The sequence below is a fragment of the Cryptotermes secundus genome, unplaced genomic scaffold, assembly GCF_002891405.2.
Source record: "Cryptotermes secundus unplaced genomic scaffold, Csec_1.0 scaffold2482, whole genome shotgun sequence".
NCBI lineage: Eukaryota > Metazoa > Arthropoda > Insecta > Blattodea > Kalotermitidae > Cryptotermes > Cryptotermes secundus.
In genome coordinates this window covers 103,280-123,409 of record NW_019729249.1, presented here as the reverse complement: position 1 = coordinate 123,409, position 20,130 = coordinate 103,280, and the positions used below count along the sequence as shown (strand labels likewise).

The 20,130-nt window shown below is 40.3% G+C and overlaps 2 protein-coding genes across 2 annotated transcripts in view; one reads left to right on the top strand and one right to left on the bottom strand.

Moving 5' to 3' along the window:
- The first annotated feature begins 62 nt into the window (after positions 1-62).
- On the top strand, positions 63-15,030 carry LOC111865638 (cytochrome b-c1 complex subunit 2, mitochondrial). Its single transcript, XM_023853824.1, has 8 exons — positions 63-203; positions 4,587-4,735; positions 5,981-6,172; positions 9,378-9,594; positions 11,811-12,025; positions 13,139-13,358; positions 14,327-14,548; positions 14,757-15,030. The coding sequence occupies exons 1-8, from the start codon at positions 159-161 to the stop codon at positions 14,841-14,843; spliced, it is 1,347 nt and encodes a 448-aa protein (XP_023709592.1). The 5' UTR covers positions 63-158; the 3' UTR covers positions 14,844-15,030.
- LOC111865636 (nucleolar protein 11) overlaps positions 6,376-20,130 on the bottom strand; it is a 26,617-nt gene continuing 12,862 nt past the window's right edge. Inside the window, exons 7-9 of the mRNA XM_023853818.2 lie at positions 18,299-18,725; positions 16,085-16,243; positions 6,376-6,550 (exon numbers count right to left, since the gene is read on the bottom strand). Coding sequence (XP_023709586.1) covers positions 16,121-16,243; positions 18,299-18,725 — 550 coding nt within the window. The 3' untranslated portion in view covers positions 6,376-6,550; positions 16,085-16,120. The remainder of the gene's footprint in view (positions 6,551-16,084; positions 16,244-18,298; positions 18,726-20,130) is intronic.

The window sequence follows — 20,130 nt, the reverse complement described above, 5'->3', positions numbered from 1 at the left end:
TATAGCTGAATGCTTGCCGTGTAGATTTGTCTAGTCGAAATAAAAGGAGAATATCTTCGATATCCGGTTCCGTCCGTGTGGTAGTTATATCTTTGCAGTTTCAGAGAAAATTCATTGCGGAGCCTGGCTGTTTATAATAACTGTTAAATTTCTTAGGCATGGCTGGGAATGCAACGAAAGCTCCGATTTTACGAGTCGCTACCGTGAGTTATTCTGTTTAGCAGGTCTTAGTATGGTTAGCAATAGCAATTCTTCTGAAAGAACATGCTAAGAAAACCGTTTCAAGAACAAATTATTGTACGCCCACTGCTAGGGGCCAGAAGAGTTAGAATTTTCGGCGTTAATTATACTAATGGCACAGTTTTAATCTCTTTTCTAAAAATTTACCTTCTATGTTCCTATGGTCAGTTAAATTTGATACTGAATCGTAAGCCTGGCACAAGTCCAATTTCTGTCCATTTTTATTTTTGTAGCTTTTAGAAGATTGAAAGCAATGAGACGAATTTCCAGGACTTGAAATTAACATGAGAAACATTACTAAGGGTAAAATAACAGTTTTCCATATTTGGAGAACATTTATACTTTCCCTATATAAAGTACTATTTGTTAATTGAATGGTGCTTCATATTTATGTTTAAAATCTGTGCATTTATTATGAATCTTAATAAGAAGTTGGATACCAAGATCCAGACAAATCTTCCATGTATCTCCATTGTGTAGTATTTATTTATTTTGTCCTCGGACTGGGTTCTGTGTAAAGGGGTCTCCTGATCAGCTTTTGCTTTGGTCATCTGGGGGGGGGGGGCTAGAGACTGAGTTAGAAGATACTGTATCTGACACAGGTTCTGCCCAGCGCTGAACTTCAGGATCATTCAGCACCTTAACAGTCCCCTGTGAGAGTCCTGTAAATATTTTGTAACCGGTCCTCTGTATAACGGTATGAGAGTCCCGGTCTATGCATAAGATAAGCCTCTGGCCTTTCGACTCAGATTGCTTATCTAGTACCCTCCAGTTCTCAGTATGAAGTCCTGGATTGAGGTCTGCAATCCATTTCAGCAGCTCTTCCTGATTCTGAGCAACTTTTCCCTAGTCTGGAGAGCCACTTGAACAGGCTTGGGCAGGTTCCTGGCATCAGTAGCCTTCAGCCTGGCCCCTCATACCAGCCTGGGGTTGTCAATGGCTTTGGTGATCCATTGACCAGACTGTTGGTCGGCGCATGTGTAAATAAGTGCACCTCCCACTAGTCTATAGGATTTCAGGTGTGGTAGTTCTCCCTTTGGAGTCCTACGTAACACGTCCCCCAGTGCTTCCAGAATGGAATTCTGGTCATCTTCAGTAAGTTTATCCTCAGGATAAGTTTCCTTGAAGATAGTTACCTTTATATTGGTCAGAGCCTCCTTGTAAGTCCCTGGTCCGTTAAGAGTCCCTGGGCCTTTTTGGAGTTCTGGCCTTTTCTGTAGGGGTACTGCCCTCCGACCTTGGCCTCTTAAAAGGTACTGGTGGGGGTTTCTGCATGCTTGGACGAGCCTGAATTTCCTGGTTGCTGACTGCCCCCAGTTCCTGCTTTGCTTGCCCTAGCTCTTGCCTTTTTCATCTCCCGTCTAGCGCATCCAGACAAGGCTTTTTTCACTAGACGGTGTCCACCTACTCCAGAGACTAGCTGTCCCAATCCTTCTCCTGCTGCATGAAGTTACTGCTGACATTCCCTCCTTTCAGCTTACAAATTTCCTCTCTAGCTGCCTTTAATTCTTTTTCCAGGTGCCTGATTCTCTCCTCCTGTTGCTTCACATGTTTCTGGTACTTACATGGGATACAATATCGTGGCTTGCTCTTGTCTGGTGTACTGGGGCTAGTGCTTGCACAGTTTAAGTGGAAGCAGTAGCCAATCTGTACAAATTAGGCCATTAGTGATCCAACTATGACAAGCTCCACATTTACCAGAAAGGCTATTTGTACCAGACATACAGTACTTGTCATTAGAACACTGTGATCCTCGGGGTTTCTAAGGAGTCCTATATAAAATTAATCAGTATGATAGAGAGTATGTGATGAATGTACACTTTAAGAAACATTACACCAACACACTGCATTAGATAGCAGCATAGTCTCACAACCTGCAATTCTTATCCACACTCAACACAGTAATATCAAGAAGTAAACAATGTTTAATAAGCTTAACTTTATTCATTCTGGTCTGTCAAACTGGTAAATTATTATAGAATAATTGTTAACACTGTCCAGTATTATTCAGATGACAAACCCCCTATATCAGGGTGGTACAGTGTATACTGTAAACATATGCACAAGAATTAGATGTAAAACTGACAATTTCCTTATCCAAATGGTTGTAATACCTGTATGTATGGACTGCTGAATGATAATAAATGATAAATATGATTGAATTTGCAGATATTTATTGCCTTTACACGTTTCGGTTAGCTGTGACCATCTTCAGAAGGAAATAAAATCAACATGTCTAGGAACTACTATTACAAAGCTCGTAATACATATTTAGAAGCTATTATATAAAAAATTATGTACATTAAAAATCTTATTAATGTCTAATATTTAAGATCTTGAACTGATATGGTTTGTGTCCCTGTGCCCGTTCTGTCAATAGTAGTTCCTAAACATATGATTTTATTGCCTTCTGAAGATGGTCACAGCTGACAGAAACATGTGAGGTCATTAAATATATACAAATTCAGTCACACTGGACAGTGTTATCAATTCCATAATATACAGTACTTTTACATTTATTACAGATAGCACAAATCCCATATAAGTACCAATGTGGTTGGTCTAGCAGTAACATTCTTAATTTGTATTCTAGAGGTCCTCAGTTCAAATCCCAGCCAAGACACTGGCTATCCTGACTGAGGTTTTCATGGTTTTCCTTAGTTCCCATATGGAAGTGCCAGGATAGTACCTCGGTTAGACCATGAGCATGTTGGATCCTTTCCAATTCTTCATTCACTATCATCATGTGACGCTATAATAGTTTTGATACTGACAGTGTCATAAATATAAATACGTTATTTTCCGGACTATATCAAGCAACAGCATGACAAACCACCCCAAAAATTCCAGTAAACAACATATCAAGAGACATGTTGGATACTATATTGTTGAATTTAACATCAGTCTTAGTAATGACTTGGGCATTAATTTTAATTTAAATTTTAATGTAATTCCCTTGTTTTATCAAGAATGATGATGCAAATAACACGTGTGTCAACTCACAGGGTAAAACATAACGACACTCACAACCATTCAGGGATGAGCACATAGTGGTCAAAACGTGCTGTTAGCCAACTGTTTAGTGTCCAGTGTATGATACTTAGTGAATCTGCGATTAACATCACCAGCGTATTGCGTACTGGAGATGGATTGATGTGACCAACTGAACCAAACACAACAGGATGCAACAGTATAGCTTGTTAGGTGACCAGGAGTCTCTGTGGCCTCCAGATCATCATGACATATCAGAATTATCAGACCTGTGAAATGATGTATTTAATTAACAGTGGTATCCAGTAGTCAAGTCTTTTTTCCTTGGGTGTATTGGTAGTAGAAGTGTTAGTGTACCAAAATAATGTTCAGTAATTCATGTATGGCTGAGAACAGTCAAATGACAAAGAATCTGCTCTGATATGAATTATAACATGATGATGCAAGCTAGGGTAGGGAGCAGTGAATAGATGTACTGTGGTCTTGTCTTTGCATCTTCTGGTACTGATCTGTTGCAACATTGTCATATGCCAAGGTATGTATAGATCTGTGGTAAGCTGTTTCTCAGGATGAGGATCAAAAACCAAATTATCATACTTGTCTACACTATTATTATGCAGATGTGCTGTTGTGCAAGCAGACAAACTACTGGTTTTGAGATCATATGCCCAAGGTTCATAAGCTCCTAAACATCAGTTTTACATCACAAATTAGTAACTGCAGGTCTAACAACATAGTACTTTACACATAATGTGGATCCATTGTGTGCTTCAAAGTTAAAGATTTTTCAAGTAATGTTGCACTTAGTATTTATTTCGTCTCTATAGATCATTGTTACATGATATAGGACAAGTCAGTTACTGTACATTGGCTGATTACAATAAGAGAATAAAGTTACAATACTTAAAATTGTTTACAGTAGATTACAGTAGATTACAATAGTTAAGATTTCATATAGTGTAAGGTGGAATCCATATTAGGTCCCCTCAGCATGTCGGCTTCCATATGTCCTATTGTACCTGTACTGGTGATAATGCTTATGGAGAATTTGATGGAATGAGAATTGGCAGGGGAAACCGAATTACTCTGGGAAAACCTGCCCCAGCGCCACTTTGTCCATCACAAATCCCATTTGACTAGACCGCAGCAGTGGGAAGCCAGCGACTAACTGCTTAAGCTATGGCGCGGCTGTTAACCACCTGTTGGCTTCAAGCAAGGATGGCAGCATTTGGTATACTAACTGCAAGTGTTGAATGCCTCTCACATTGTGTGGTTAGAAAATGTTAAAAAGAGAGCTGGAACATGTAAACTGATATGAAGTGCATGATCGTTGAATTGATAATGTTCATTTTCAGAAACGTGGCATTGCTACACAAACAGCAGCAAAAAGGAGTCAGAATGTACCACGCAGTACAGAAGCAAAAACAGCTGTGCTCTCAAATAAGCTTGTAGTCTCATCTGTGGATAACGGTTCACCTGTTTCTACAGTCTCTGTGCTATTCAGGTAAGTGATGTGATAGAAGAACATACTTCCTCTATCATCAAGGTCAAAGAGTAAGCCAAGCAAGTAACCAGCAGGAAAGAGGCAGTAAACAGAGATTCAACCCTGAAGATAGGGGCAGTACATTTGCTCTGAAATCTTGATGGAGTTCTGTAACTTTGTGTACAGTACCTTGTACCACTTCTCCTTTTTGCTGTTTTCCACTCCTGATAATCTTCCTCCTCCTCCCTACCCTTTCTTCCTTGACCTAACCCCTTTCACCTGTCATCTTGGCACTCCCCCCTCCCACTCAGTGGGACACACGTTTTTTGTGGCATCTACATTTAATTTTGCTTGTTTGGCTTCAGAATTGTGATCAGGTGAATGAACCACCATGTTCTATACCATACTTTGGTTTGTACTATTATTTTATGTTATCATGTCCAGTAACATAATTTCTTTATTATCTTCCATTCTTTATCTAATAAATCTTTGTGCTCAATATTTGGTAAGTTGGTATTGTTGTCTGTACTAGTGCACTTTGACTCATGCTGACCTTGCAGTAGCCGCTTCCTTTTGCCCCAATAACGGGCATGTCAGTTTTACTGGACTACGAGGCATGAAACCTGGGAATGTAGTATTTTTAGTCACCACCATGAGGACTTCAAGCGTAAGTTATTAGAACTTACTGATTTTCTTGCAGTGAATCGGCTAGGTGGGTCATAGAAAAGCGTGCTTAAAACACCTTGTGGTGGTATGTTTAATTAATATGGGGTATATTTTATTTGTACAGTAAAACCTGTCTTAAATGGAATATCAAGGGTCCAGAACATTTTTCTGCTGAAGCCAGTTTTCTGTTTAATCAAGGCATAAACCAAGACATGCACGTATTTGAGACAAAACACCATACTCATTAATTTATTCACACTATAATCATTGGACACATGCAAACATTACACTAAACAAAAAAAAAAATTGCAATACTCACTTTTTATAATTTTACCAGAAGTCCTTCTACCTCTTCAGCCCTCATATATTTTTCCAGTAACCTAATGTCTTTACACATATCCCACATGTGGTTTCTCTGCTTCCAGTTAGTACCACCTGTAGTGCATTATCATTGTGCTTCCTGTCAGCCAGAAAACTCAATCCATCCATTTATTTTCCAGTGAATTTTTCTTTTCAGCAAGTTACATACATATCTTGAATATTAATATTTATTAGTAAAACTGAAGGCTGTATATATATATGACCTCCTCCTTCTCTTAGGGCTGGATCACGTTATGAGCAAGCAGACTCTCTGGGAACCACACATGTGTTGCGAATTGCAGCAGGACTTACCACCAAGAATTCTACACAGTTTGCTATAATGCGTAACCTACAGCAGATTGGAGCAACCCTGAGTTGCCAGACTGACCGAGAGACCATTGCCTATACTCTCCAAAGCACCAGTGACAGTTTGTATGTTATTGTGGGTGATATCCTGACTTTCTGTTAAATTCTACATATTTATTTTCAGAGATAATAATGCACTGTGTTTATTTATGTAATTTATACATTTTTCCCACAGTGTGCAGTCCTGAAATTGAGGTTTCTAATTATGTATGAAATTTTAGGAGGGTTTAGGAATGGAGACAAAAATGGGAGGGCACTGTATGTATTCATTTAATTGTATTATTATATATTTACCCAAATTGTGGTATGAGAAAGAATAGATTATTCTTTGCACCTCATAATTGCATCTTCTTCGCTTTACATGATGATCACCACAGTTTATGCTGCAGTCCTCCTTTCACTTGCATATTCCGCTTCTCACTGGACTTATGGCTGAATCTGAAACTTTGTGTTAATGACATTGAATATTATTACATCTGTTGACACAGCAGTTTCTTATAAAAATATACAAATATACGAAGGGGGACCCAAAAATAACCGGAAACGACCTGTTGTGCGCACATGCTTTGTAGTTACGAGTTGTGCTGCTAGGTGGTGTTAGCTGGGGGTCTCCCGCGACTGTTAGTGAGCTGGCGTCAGTCTGAGTTAAGTGGTTTGTCTGTGGTGCTCTGTTGTGTGCGTTCCTGTTTCAACCCTTTGGCGATTAGTGAGATGGCCGACCAGAAGGAACAAAGAGTGTGCGTGAAATTTTGCTTTCTGTTAGGGAAAACTGCATTTCACTCTTCAAGTCGCGGCAAACATTCACGCAGTTTTCTCTTTGGTCATCTCCGAGCAAGCGAGGAACAAATTTTGCAGACACCCGTCTCATGTGCAAACCTTCGGTTAAAATTCGCTGGACCGTGCTCCATGAGATGTTCGTTTCCTCAGAAAGTTGGTCAATGGTCTTTCGACGATCTTCATCAATTTCACGCACACTCTTTGTTCCTTCTGGTCGGCCATCTCACTAATCGCCAAAGGGTTGAAACAGGAACGCACACAACAGAGCACCACAGACAAACCACTTAACTCAGACTGACGCCAGCTCACTAACAGTCGCGGAAGACCCTCAGCTAACACCACCTAGCAGCACAACTCGTAACTACAAAGCATGCGCGCACAACAGGTCGTTTCCGGTTATTTTTGGGTCCCCCCTCGTAGATTATTTACTTTCAAATGTTAAAGCCTTATTGGGTCATCAAATACTCACTGTTCACTCAAATGTGTTACAAATGCTCTGCTGTTGGAGACCAACTCAGCCCCTTCTCGTTTCTATAAGCAGTAGTAACAAGGAGAAGGGGGTGAGTTGGTCTGCAGAGCATTTGTAACGCATTTCTTGAAAGTCAGATGCATTGAAACCTCAATTTAAGGTTTCATTTGGGAGCAGTGGATTTGAACACTACTTGAGGAAAATCTTAGAGAGAGGTAATTGAGAATTAAGATTATTGACTCAAGGTTGTTTGAAATGAATGTTAAATGAGGGAAAACTGTGAGTTGAGGGCAGGGCATGATCTCAGAGATTACATTTTTCCTTTAAGAAATGCCTGTAAGCTAAATTTAACAGTACCTTCTTGATTATTCACTCCAAGATTTAGTTGCTGACCCTCTGACGGATACACATAAATTTAGTCAAGTACTGTTGCCGGTCATGTATTTGCCTGTTACTACAAAACATAAACGGAATTGCTTAACTGCTATTTTTCAGTAATACTTCTCTTCCAAGAGAGTAAGAAATTGCATACATTCAGATAATATGAATGGATCAATAATCTTTAAACTTGTATAGGAATCTGGGTGCTGTGATCAGAGGATTTACAAATACTGGTTTGGTGTGCCCTTTGTCTTGTAAAGTGCCTCTTGCTTTCTCTGTACAAAATATTTTATGTACGAGGGTAAGTCAATAAGTAAGTTACAAATGGATATAGAACTTAAACAAATAAGAGTGCTGATTTGAAAAATGCTTTTATTTCTCAACATAATCTCTCTGTACACTGAGGCACTTGTGCCATCGTTTGACAAGCCCCTGAAAACCAGCAGCATAAAATTCTTTGGGCTGCTGTCGGAACCAGGCGGTGACTTCCCTTTCTACAGCTTCATCGTCGGGAAAATGTTTGGCTGAAAGATGATGTTTAAGAGGGCTGAACAAAGGGAAATTGCTTGGAGCAAGGCCGGGGCTATACCGAGGATGCTCGAGAACTTGAAATTTCGCAGCGTCTCATTTGTCTTGTTGGCAGTATGGGGATGTGCATTGTCATGCAAGAGCAAGACGCCTTTGGTGAGGAGTCTTGGTCGCTTCTGTTGATTGGCCTTACAAAGTTTCCTGAGGATGTTACAGTAGGAGTCAGCATTTACGGTTTGTCCTTGAGGCTGGAATGCGGTGAGCAGTATGCCTTTGTGATCCCAGAAGACTGTGAGCATCACTTTCCTGGAGGATGGTGTCACCTTAAACTTTTTTTTGGCAGGTGATGCAGGATGTTTCCACTGCACTGACACACGCTTTGTCTCAGGCTGGTAATGGTGCACCTAAGACTCATCACCCGTGACAGTTCGGGCTAGCATATCGTGTCCTTCATTGTGGTAGCAATTGAGATGCTGTAATGCCAGGCCCATTCTTTGCATTTTGTGCTGTGGGTCAGCATGCGTGGCACCCATTGTGCACAGACTTTGTGAAAACCTAACGTGTCATGCATTATGAGGTAGGCCATGTGTTAACAACCAATAGCAGTGGCTATAGTGTCTATAGTTACCCTTCTGTCTGCTCGGATTAAGTCTTCAACCCGCTGCACATTCGCTTCTGTGGAAATCTCTGGTGGCTGGCTGACGCGGTGTTTGTCTTCGATACATGCCCGCCCTTCAGAGAACTTCTGCACCCAATTGTAAACAGCTTGACATGACATGCACTTCTCACCGTAGATGGGAAGCATTTCTTTATGAATATTCTTTGATTCCATACCTTTTGCCCACAAAAATCACACAATGGAGCTCTGCTTGAGAGTTGTACACTCACTCAGAGGTGCCGCCATCTTGTGACTGCTGTTTCGCTTTTGTAAACATTGATTGTCTCGTCTAATGTCATCAGTTGCCACCGGACTAATGCTACCATCTAGTGGCGATAGCCTCAAGTGCCTCATTCAAACATGTAGTATCAATTTGTAACTTACTTATTGACTTACATATTTCATTTTTTACTGAGTTGCCTACTTAAGAAGTGTCTTAGTTTTGTGAATATGTACAGGGAAACTGGTCTGAAGTTCCTTGGTGATGTTGCTTCTAAGCAAGTATTCAAGCCATGGGAAATATCTGACAACATTCCACGCCTGAAGTATGAACTGGCTGGCCTTTCACCATATGCACTGTTGCTGGACTTGCTGCATAGAGCAGCCTATAGAACTGGGCTTGGAAATTCACTCTTCTGCCCTGATTATCTTGTTGGTAGTCACAGCACAGAGTCAGTGAGTAAATACCGTACAGATCAAATAGTAGTGTTTTCACAGGATCTGAGGTTCTCACAGCGGTGGTTACCTTCTCCACAACTTTTGAGAGGTCTGTAATAGTCATATTATTATTGTTATTGGAGGGGGTGGGTTTCCCCATGCACTGCGACCAGTTTGATCTATTGTGCATCCCCCTATAATCTTCTACCAATCTCTATACCCTACCGGTATTGGTGCTTACCATCAGTCCCTACTCAGCCAGTGAGGTCGGCCTCTACTGGCTCAGAGGTATCTCAATGCTTCCCCCATCTACCAGAGGCATTAAGAGACTACTGTTGGGCGGGAAATGTCCTTAATTTAGCTCAGTGGCCTCCTTTGGAGACATGAGGTTCTTTTACGTGCCGTAAAGCTACAACATGGGACCCACGGCTCAAAGTCCCTCCCGGAGGACTTGTTCCCTGAATTTTTCTGCCCTTAAAAATTCCACGACCTCCGCCGGGTTTGAACCCGCGTACCTTGAGTCATGAGGTGGGAACGTTACCCCTAGACTACGGAGGCCGCTGATAGTCATATTAGTTCTGTCCCCATTTTTAAATAGTGGTATTATTCCAGAATATTTCAGCCAAGAGTGGAAAACACCAGTTGAGAGAACTCTATTGCAGATATGAGTTAGAGGCGAGTTTATAAATGGGGCGCTAATTTTTAGAATTTTAACCGAGATTTCATCATATCTGTTAGAATTTTTTGATGTTAAGAACCTGATAATGTTTTCAGTCTCTTCGGTAGATGTATAGTTAAGTTTAATTTTTGGGAAGGGAGGCGTGAAAGCCTGAGACAGATAGTTCAGATATTTGTAAGCATCATTGTGTATACTGTGACCAAGATTAGTATTGTTAGTATTAATTTTATCAGCTATGGTTAGGAAATAGTTATTTAGTGACTCTGTAATTGTATGATGATGATCCATTATTTTCCCATGTATATTTAAAGCCTGTATACCAGTATGTTAAACTTTCTGCCTGTATCTGTTTTTATGATGTTCCAGGTGGCTTTCATTTTATTATTAGAATTGGAAATTAATTATAATGAAGTTTTTTTTTTGCTGCTGTTAACGAACAAAATTTTTCAATATGTTTTGTAATAACATTTTAAATTTGGGTCATTACTATGCCTGAGAGTTAAGTAGTTCCCTTTTAATACCACATGTCATCTAAGAATTAGATTTAGTATTAGTCTTAACTTGTTTTCTGGGAAAATTCAGTAAAATGTTATGAAAACCGTTGAATATTGTATCCACATTGTGATCACTAAAGATACTGTCCTAAGATTCATAACTTAATTGAGTCAAGAACTCGTTCATGGAGGACTTGCTAAATTTTCTTACTGATTGTATGTAACTGTTGTGTATTTGTATATTACTATGGTTTATGTATATAATCTGGCCATCATGATCACACATGCCATTAATGAGAGGGCTTATGATGTAATTTCTGCTTTTGTTAAGATCAGTAAAAATGTTATCGACTGCAGAGATTGAGTTATTCTGAATTCCAGTAGGGAAGTGCACCATACTAGTGAGATTGAAGGAAGATAACAGGGAATCCAATTGTTTTTTCCTATTACTGTCCTTGAGATAATTTACGTTTATATCATAAATAATTAATTCTATATTATTATTATTGAACAGAGTCTTTAGTATGGCATCTAAGCCATTGAGAAAAAATAAAAAGTTCCCTGAGGGAGCTCTGTGAATGGATAAAATACAGATGTTGCAAGCTGAAGATTGAATTTTGGCTGCACATACTTCTAGGTATTGTTCTTTACAAAATTTAAGTCAATGTTTGAAAATTTTAATTTTTCATGTACAAAAATGCATGCTCCACCTTGCCTAAGAAGTTGTCTGCAATAGGCCGCACCAAGGTTATAATATTTTAAATTAGTGTGAACTAATTCTGTGTAATTTAAGTGGTGCTCTGTTGGACATAGCAGATGCGGCAAGTCAGGATACAAGGAGCTTATAAGTTCATCTATTTGCAAGAGCCTGCCACTGGACACTATCCCAAGTCTGTTGAATCCAGTCCATGTTGTTAGATCCTGTTTCTTTAAGCTCCTCATTTACAAAGCCTACTTTTATGTTTCCAGTCCCACTTTATGTGAATCTATATTTCTCTCTCTTTGAAGGTTTTTCTCCCTGAGGCAGTTTCAATGTTGACAGTTGAATTATGTATGTGCAGCTGCAGCATTATGTGCAGAGTCGTTTCACAACGAACCGTGCAGCTGTGGTTGGTGTGGGTGTGGACCATGGTGATTTGCTTTGCTTTGCACAAAATCTTGACCTGGAAAGTGGTGCTGGTCCCAGTGATTCTGCAGCCAAGTACAGCGGAGGAGATGTAAGACAGGACACAGCAGACAGCCTAGCCCATGTGGCAGTAGCAGTGGAGGGTGCAAGGTAATGTTTCCTACCTTGCCAGTAAACTACTACAGTGTTTGTCACTTCAGTTATCTACTGATTTTTTCCTCAAATTTTCATTTCGTGCATCCTGTTGTGTTGTAATGGACTTTAATAAAGAAATTGTTTTCCTCAAATCCTTCATGTTGCCAGAAATCAGTATGGGAAGCCCCATTAGGGAATATAATGTCATTTAGAAGATCATGGACAGTTTTAGTTAGTGTGTGCATGGATATATTTTTTTAAAACAATCTCACAAACTTGCGGCTTTTCAAAAACAATTGCATCTTCCAGCATATGCCACTCTGAATAATGTAAAGAGCTTAATTTTGCAGTTGTAGTGTCTACTTTTGACATTCAGAATGGAAAATATTTTTGTGTGTAAAAGATCAGCTGAAGTGAATAAATAATTTTGTACACATACTTTAGACATGTTCTCTACAACTTTTGTTTTCACCATTTTTTAAAACATTAAAATATATTGCTAAGGTCAGTCATACATTGAAACTAAAGGTAAGAAAGTGTGTTGTGTTTTCTGGGATATAATGCTGTGTGGTCTGTTGAAATGCAATGGATGTTTCAGAGGAACATGGGGCCTCCATTTTCAGGGCTGAAGAGTAAGCTAAGGAACGAAACCAGCACGAAGCAGGCCACAAGCAAAGCCAAAACTACCTGCTTTGTGCTGGTTTCTTGCTTGGTTTACTCTTCAACCCTGAACATGGAGGTGACATGATCCTCAGACTTTCAGCTGTGTGGCTTTGTATCCCAGCAGATAGAACTCTTCATGAGAAGTGGTGTGAGAACCTCATCCCATAAAGGTAATACATTGGCCACGCCATAGCTCAAGCGGTTAGTCGCTGGCTTCCCACCGCGGCGGCCCGGGTTCGAGCTCGGGTCTGGTCAAGTGGAATTTGCAGTGGACAAAGTGGCGCTGGGGTAGGTTTTCTCCGAGTACGTCGGTTCCCTTGCCGATCTTCATTCTACCAATTGCTCCACAATCACCCTCACCTATCATCTGGGGCTGGTACAGTAGGCCAGAAGTGGCCGCAGTACAAGGGACTTAGTCCCACCCCTCTAGCAATTAAAAAAAACCCAATACATTTCTTTTTGCAGCCTGAAGAACACAAAGGAAGCTCTTGCTTTTGCAGTACTGCAGTATGCATTGGGAGTGGGCCCATATGTTAAATGGGGTTCAAGTGCTTCCCCCTTAACCCGTGCAGTGGGTTCAGCTGTTGGAAATAATCCATTTGCTGTAACAGCCTTTAATGCCAGCTACACTGATTCTGGACTGTTTGGTTTTGTAGCTTCTAGTCCAGGAAATGTTGCAGGAACGGTAAGATGACAATTTTATTGTATACTGTCACTTCAGAATCCTCTTGGATCATTTCTGTTTGTATTTTGGAAGTGTCCAGTTGTCTCTTGAACTGGTTATTCAAGTGTTTCATAACACAGTTTTTCTGGTTCCATGGATATCTAAAAGTAGGCCTAGAAATCCCTTCTGATTATCTCATTGTATCATCCATGTTGTTGTGACCCTAGAAGTTGTTACAGGACCATTAAACAACCTAAATGATGATCCTAGCTCAGGTGGTTAGTTGCTGACTTCCCATTGTGATGGCCCTAGTTTGATCCTAAGTCAGGTCATGTCATGTGGGATTTGTGGAGGACAGAGTGGCAATGTGGCAGGTTTTCTCAAGTACTTCTGTTTACCCTGCCAATTCTCATTCTACCAACTGCTTCACATTCACCGTCTGATTGCGTGACAGTGGCATTTAAACTTGATACATTGTACGAAACAATCAATTTTAATATTCAATTAAAAGCCTATCTAAGAATCTCTCTGTACAATGGAACCTCTGTTTAAGGTTTCTTTAGGAGCAGTAGATTGATCACTAAACTGAGGAATCTTAAAATGTGAAAATGTAACTCTGAGGTTATTATTGACTTGGGGTCATTGAAATTTAATGTTCAGTGAGGGAAAGCCCTAAATCTAGGAACAGGAAATGGGGATTCCATTGTATAAACATCTCCATAGGGCATAGTTTTTAAATGGTGAGATGCATGAATGTTTCTCATAAAATAAGAATTTCCTCATTCCTCAGATGGCATGCATATAGCTTGTTTTGACCAGGGGGGTTGCAGAGTCGCTGCATATGAAAGTTTCGGAAACATTGCTATACAGTGACATATATTACAATTCACATTATCAGAACCAATTGCCTTAAGTTCCATTTTAATATCCTCTCATATTTTGAGACCTGTCTTCATGGTGTGACTTTTTATGACTTGGATTATTTGCAGGTAGTCGATGCTGCAGTGAAACAGTTGCGAAGTGGCACGCTGTCTTCCACTGATGTAGCACATGGCAGGGCTCAGCTAAAAGCAGCCATTTTATATAACCAGGAAAGTAACTCTACACTGGCAGAAGAAATTGGAACACAAGCTGTTTTACTTGGCAGTGTTCTTTCTGGTCCTGCTATTATTTCTGCTGTGAACAGTGTTACCGATGCTGAAGTTAATGCTGTGAGTTTCATTTTTTCTTTTTGCATTAAACTAAGTGTTGCAGTCACATAGGCTGCACCCCTGCTTAACAAAAGAAATTAAGGAAATTCATTGCTTCACTATAGTTTATTTTAAGAAAATGCAGATAAAGAAAGTTTTCATAAATGCAATAGCAGTTCCTCTGGTAATCATAACATATTTATGGCAGTAAGATTGTTTGTGTTTGCAGGCTGCAAGCAAGGTGAAGTCAGGAAAACTGTCAGTTGCAGGAGTTGGTAACCTGACGCATGTACCATATTCTGACGAACTGAAGTAGAGGAATACTCTGGCATAATAACTTCTTCAGACTGTATTATTCTAAGTAGAGAACTGTATATAGAAAAGAATGTGTTGATTCTTGTAAATTATTACATTATGATGAAAATGTGTATGTAATTCTTTGAACACATAAGGTGCCAGAACAAAAAATATTTACAATTAAAAAGTGTCTTGAATTTTGTCAACAGACCTTGAACTATGTAACTATACATATTTTTAGCCAGTTTTCATTATTCTATTACAAATGACTGGCCTGCATTTAAGGAGCTATTTTCAGCAGTACGAAGATTTCTGGGAATTTACAGAGGAAGGATATTTGGTGACCATAACAGGTCATACTTTCCACACACTGTGCCTGAAAAGTGGGTTGTGCCCTCTCGCAGTCACCAAATAAACTTCTGTGGCATGGGACAATGCCTTTGCAAGCCAGCAGACACCCTACAACCCTTTCATCCCACTGCTGTTGGTGCAGCCATTAGATATGGTGACATTACTCTGTCTTCATGCTGGGATGATGTTCTCATGGTAGTTATTATGAAGAATATGTCTTCCTGGTTGTAATGCCATGTAGTTTGGAGAAGTTTTAGAGGAACATACTGCCTCTGTCTTCAGGATCAAAGAGTAAGCAAAGCAACTTCAACTCAGCTTGCTGCCTGCTTCATGCTGGTTTCTTGAACCCTGAAGACCGAGGTGATATGTTTCTCTGAAACGGTTGACTGTGAATGGATTACATGGGGTTATGTCATAGACGATAAAAAGAAATGAGCCCTTCTTGAGGAGAAGCCAAATCTGCAGCTACCCAAGAATTTCCCAGTATGTTACGGAACTCAAAGGTTCATTACCGTTTTCCCAAGAGCCCTCCATTTGTCCCTATCCTGAGCCAGACCAATCCAATCCATACCATCCCATCCTATTCCTCTAAGATCTGTTTTAATAATCTCCACCCACCTATGCCTTGGTCTTCCCAGTGGTCTCTTTCCTTCTGGCTTTCCCACCAGTATCCTATATGCATTCCATTTCTCCCCCATTCATGCTACATGCCCTGCCCACTTCATCCTCCTTGACTTTGATCATTCTAATTATATTTGGAGAAGAGTACAAGTTATGAAGCTCCTCATTATGCAGTTTTCATTCACCTACCCTTTTAAAATTTAGACATTATAACCTTCCAGTGCTTATATGAAAATAGTTTTTCCTGAAAATAAAAATTTGTTGTAAGCTCCAAAAAATAAAACTCACATATAATTCCTTTTATTGATGAAATCATGTATGTTGTCAGTACAACCGCAACGATTCTATGGAGTACAGCTTGTTAACAAACTGTGGCTTCGATAATTTTCCTTCCTGAAGCTGCTGCAAAAGGGGTAGCAGCCCGTTTAGTTCATTCATATGATCAATCTGTAATCAAACAAAATGTAAAAGACAAATGGCAGCAGAAGTTCGCTTGCCAGACATGTGATTCATTCGCACTAATTCTTTTTACACGTTCCATTTACATTTTATGTTATCGCGTAAGCTTTATGATGTCAAGGTGCTAAGGACAATGCCCATTTATTCCAATCAAAGTAACTTCTTGTTGCATGGTCCTAGAAGATGGAAAGTTGCTCAACTGGTCAATAAAATCCCCACCTTTTATGAAACCCAGAGGTTCATTATTGTGTTCAATGACCCTATCATGAGTTGGATGAATCCAGTCCACATCCTCGCACTCTACTTTATTAATATCCTCTTATTTACGCCTAGGTCTCCAATGTTATCTCTTCCCTTTAGGATTCCACTGAAATGTTAAGTCATCCTTTCTATCCACACTGTATGTCACCCCAGTCTCGGCCTTGATTTTATCACCCTCAGACATTAATATTCAGATCTAAGGGTCTCGCAGTGTTGACTGTAAAGTTTATTCTTTTCTGGTCTGTCATGCTGTGTAGTCTGGTACATGTTTCCCAGCATTTCAACCCTGAAGATAAAGGTGGCACATTCCTCAGAAACATCAGCAACCACGTACTAGACTACATGGTGTCACATGAGCCTGGATAGCGTAGTTGGTATAGCGACTGGCTACGGGCTGGATGACTGAGGGGTTGGAGTCTGAGTCCCAGTGGGGGTAAGAATTTTCACTTCTCCACGTCGTCCAGACCACCCCTGGGGTCCACCCAACCTCCTATTCAGTGGGTACTGGGGGCTCTTTCCCTGGGGGTAAAGATGCTGGGGCGTGAGGCTGACCACTCACCTCCAACTAGTGCCAAGGTCAAGAAAATGTGGATCTATACATGACTAAGGTTTCACACAGGATGCTGCCATAATGTAAAATTAAAAAAAAATCGCTTAGTGGGGGGTGGAGTCCAACTGGGTCCACTCGGCATGGCAGCCACTGATTGGCCTATTGTAGCCTGCTCTGCATGATTATGACGATGGAGAATTTGGTGGAATGAAGATTGGCATGGGAAACCGAAGTACTCTGAGAAAACCTCCCGCAGCACCACTTTGTCCACCAGAAATCCCACTTGACCAGACCTGGAATCGAACCCTGGCCACTGCAGTTGGTAGCCAGCGACTAACTGCTTGAGCTATGGTGTGACCAGTCTGCTATAATGTATCTCTCATCATAATTATGCATTGGCCAAAACTTTATCAAGGATAAAAACAGTTCTTTTCTCCCAAAAATTTCACATCAGAAAGTAGGGGCACATAAATGCCATACACAGTAACATAATTACAATTACCCAAATAAGACACTGATAATTCAAGCTTAATGGGATAGTAGGCTTTGTGAGTTGTGCCCAGAACTCATTCTGGGAGGTGGAGAAATGCATATACATAATTTATGTCCATACGATTCTCATACTATGCAGGCAATGTCATGATTTCAGTTGGTAGTTTGCTCCTGAAAACCCCTGGCAAAATGGGCGCCTTCACCAATAATGTATAAGGAATCAAGTACACAACAAAGATCAATTATCTGGACATTATCCATCACCCTAATTTTTATTTGCAACAATATTTTGACGACTCGACTATGTCCTCAGGTAAAAAAAACCTACTCCATCCAGCCCAATCGTTAAGAGGTGGTCCCTGCCTTCCAATGCAGGGACTATATATATGGGATCAGAAGTATGCACAGTTTCATATAACATTTTACAATGCCTTGAACACATATGAAGGGTGGAGGTATAGCTCTGCACATTCTTAACCTTGACTGTAGATGGAGTTATGTTCCAATTTCATGCCCTGGGCACATTATGCCTGGAGAAAGTTTCTTGTACCCACTGAACAGATTAGGTGGCTCCAGAGCTGGTAGGAACACTGCAAAAAGAGAAAATCGTTGTCCCTGCCAGAAACTAAACCCCAATTTCCAAGTTGTCTAGCCCACAGCATAGACACAATACTGGCTCAACTATCCTGGGTCTCTCACAGTCAGTATGCTTTCAAAAACAATGTTTCTAACGAACTTACCTGGTTTACAACAAGCTCACGAATTCTGAGCAGTAGTTTAAGAACCTGAGGATCTCCAGAAAGAAGGTAGCGTTGATAATGTGCATCCAGCAGCAGACTGGCCCACTCTATCAAATTATACAACTCCACTTCTGGTACATCTGCCTCAATCTCTTCAGCCAAATAGTGAAGAAGAGAGAGGGTGAGATGCAACGGAGCAGTGCGTACACTGGGCAGCATGCAGACATCACTGAACGGTGCATGAAGTACAGTGTTCAACAGCTTATGGTATGGTCCCTCTTTATCAGTTTTGGTAACATTCTCCAAGCAAAAGAGAATTATTTGAACCAGTGAACCTTCAGGAATGTCTGTAAAATATTTTATGCACCAGTTCAGTTCTGATATGGCACTGGCTTTTAGCAGCTGTGGAAGAAGTTTTTGCACCATCCTGCAACATAACATCACATTTATGAGTTAATGATAAGATAACAGACTTCCAAAACCTGTCCTACACAGCGAGAAGTCTGCTCATCTGGAATCCCAAGGGGCTGAACATATTTATCACTTCAGAGAGGTTATTTCCAGTTTGAAATATTGCAAAGAACATTCTCCATGGAGGCACAGTTATACCTGGTACCAGAAATTCATGCTACATTATATATACTGTCATGATTTAGGGGTGTGACTATAGACAGGGCAGGGATTGGTGAATGGATTTATTGACCATTTATACATACCGCTCAGAACCACAAGCACTTACAATGCTATTGTCAATCTCCATGCTTTACAAATCACAGCACCCGCTAAACCTTTTCATGGTCTGACTTTCGACTAATCAGGTTGCCACAGTGGTCTTTTTTGTAACCCCTTTATATGGACTGAGTAGAAAAATCCCTGTTCCCAGTGTCATAGTCCAACTGTTGCAGCTGCCAACCAACAAATTGTGTAACACCGTTTCCAACAGTAACTATTGTTGTAGAGGTGTGTTTACTGTGCCACTGCATAGCAATGACTGTTGTCTCATTTTTGTTTTGAGGTCTTTGCCTAGCAATGGGTCTATATCCCATAATACTATATTTCATTGAACAGAACACATTTTCAGCTATCTTTCTTTCATTCTTAGTTTCGTGATGTCTCATAGAACTGATTAAAAGTAATATTTTGGAAAGTACCATTTTTGGGATGTGCTGCCATGTATTCTGGTAGAAGCCTACTGACATTTCAGAGGAATGTCAGAAAACATCTAGCACGCTACATGGCAGCACATCCCAGGAGACAGTACTATTCATGGTCACCACTGTCAGAACTGTAAACCTCACACATTACTGTTACATGTTAGAGTGACTAAAAACAAGTTTTTGGATTAATGACCAGATTTACTGGACTCCAGTACAACATGTGATTATACTGCACACATTACTGTCACACACAAACCAATGTTCTCAGTCATGTTGCTAGGCAACGGCTTCTAACGGCAGACATTCCCCTTCCTCTGGGTTCCCGATTATGGTTCATGGCTTGAATATAGGTCTATTTCAGGACCTCACAGAGTAGGATTTATTTCATATCCTGTTTACCTGAAGATGGGAACATAACCAACTCCTGATACATAGTGATTTTAACCTTTAAACGACTAAAGACAACGTATGTCATCGTTAAAAGAATGTCCCCGGTACGAATGACGACATATGATGTCGCAGAGTCCGCGCGTGGCAACGTTATATAAAATTAAATTTTAAAGTAGAAAATTATGTCCTACTTACATAATTTTTGGCCACCATCTGCATGGAGTGTCTGTCTTCCCGCCTGCGTCATCTGCCGGAATGTTGCCTTCGTGTGGAATTCTCAAAAAA

Excerpts from the sequence above, each read along its gene's own strand:
- LOC111865638 (XM_023853824.1), top strand. The coding sequence starts at position 159 with ATGGCTGGGAATGCAACGAAAGCTCCGATTTTACGAGTCGCTACC. Across the intron at positions 13,359-14,326 it reads CAGGAAATGTTGCAGGAACG|GTAGTCGATGCTGCAGTGAA; the intron begins GTAAGATGACAA and ends GATTATTTGCAG. Across the intron at positions 14,549-14,756 it reads CCGATGCTGAAGTTAATGCT|GCTGCAAGCAAGGTGAAGTC; the intron begins GTGAGTTTCATT and ends TTGTGTTTGCAG.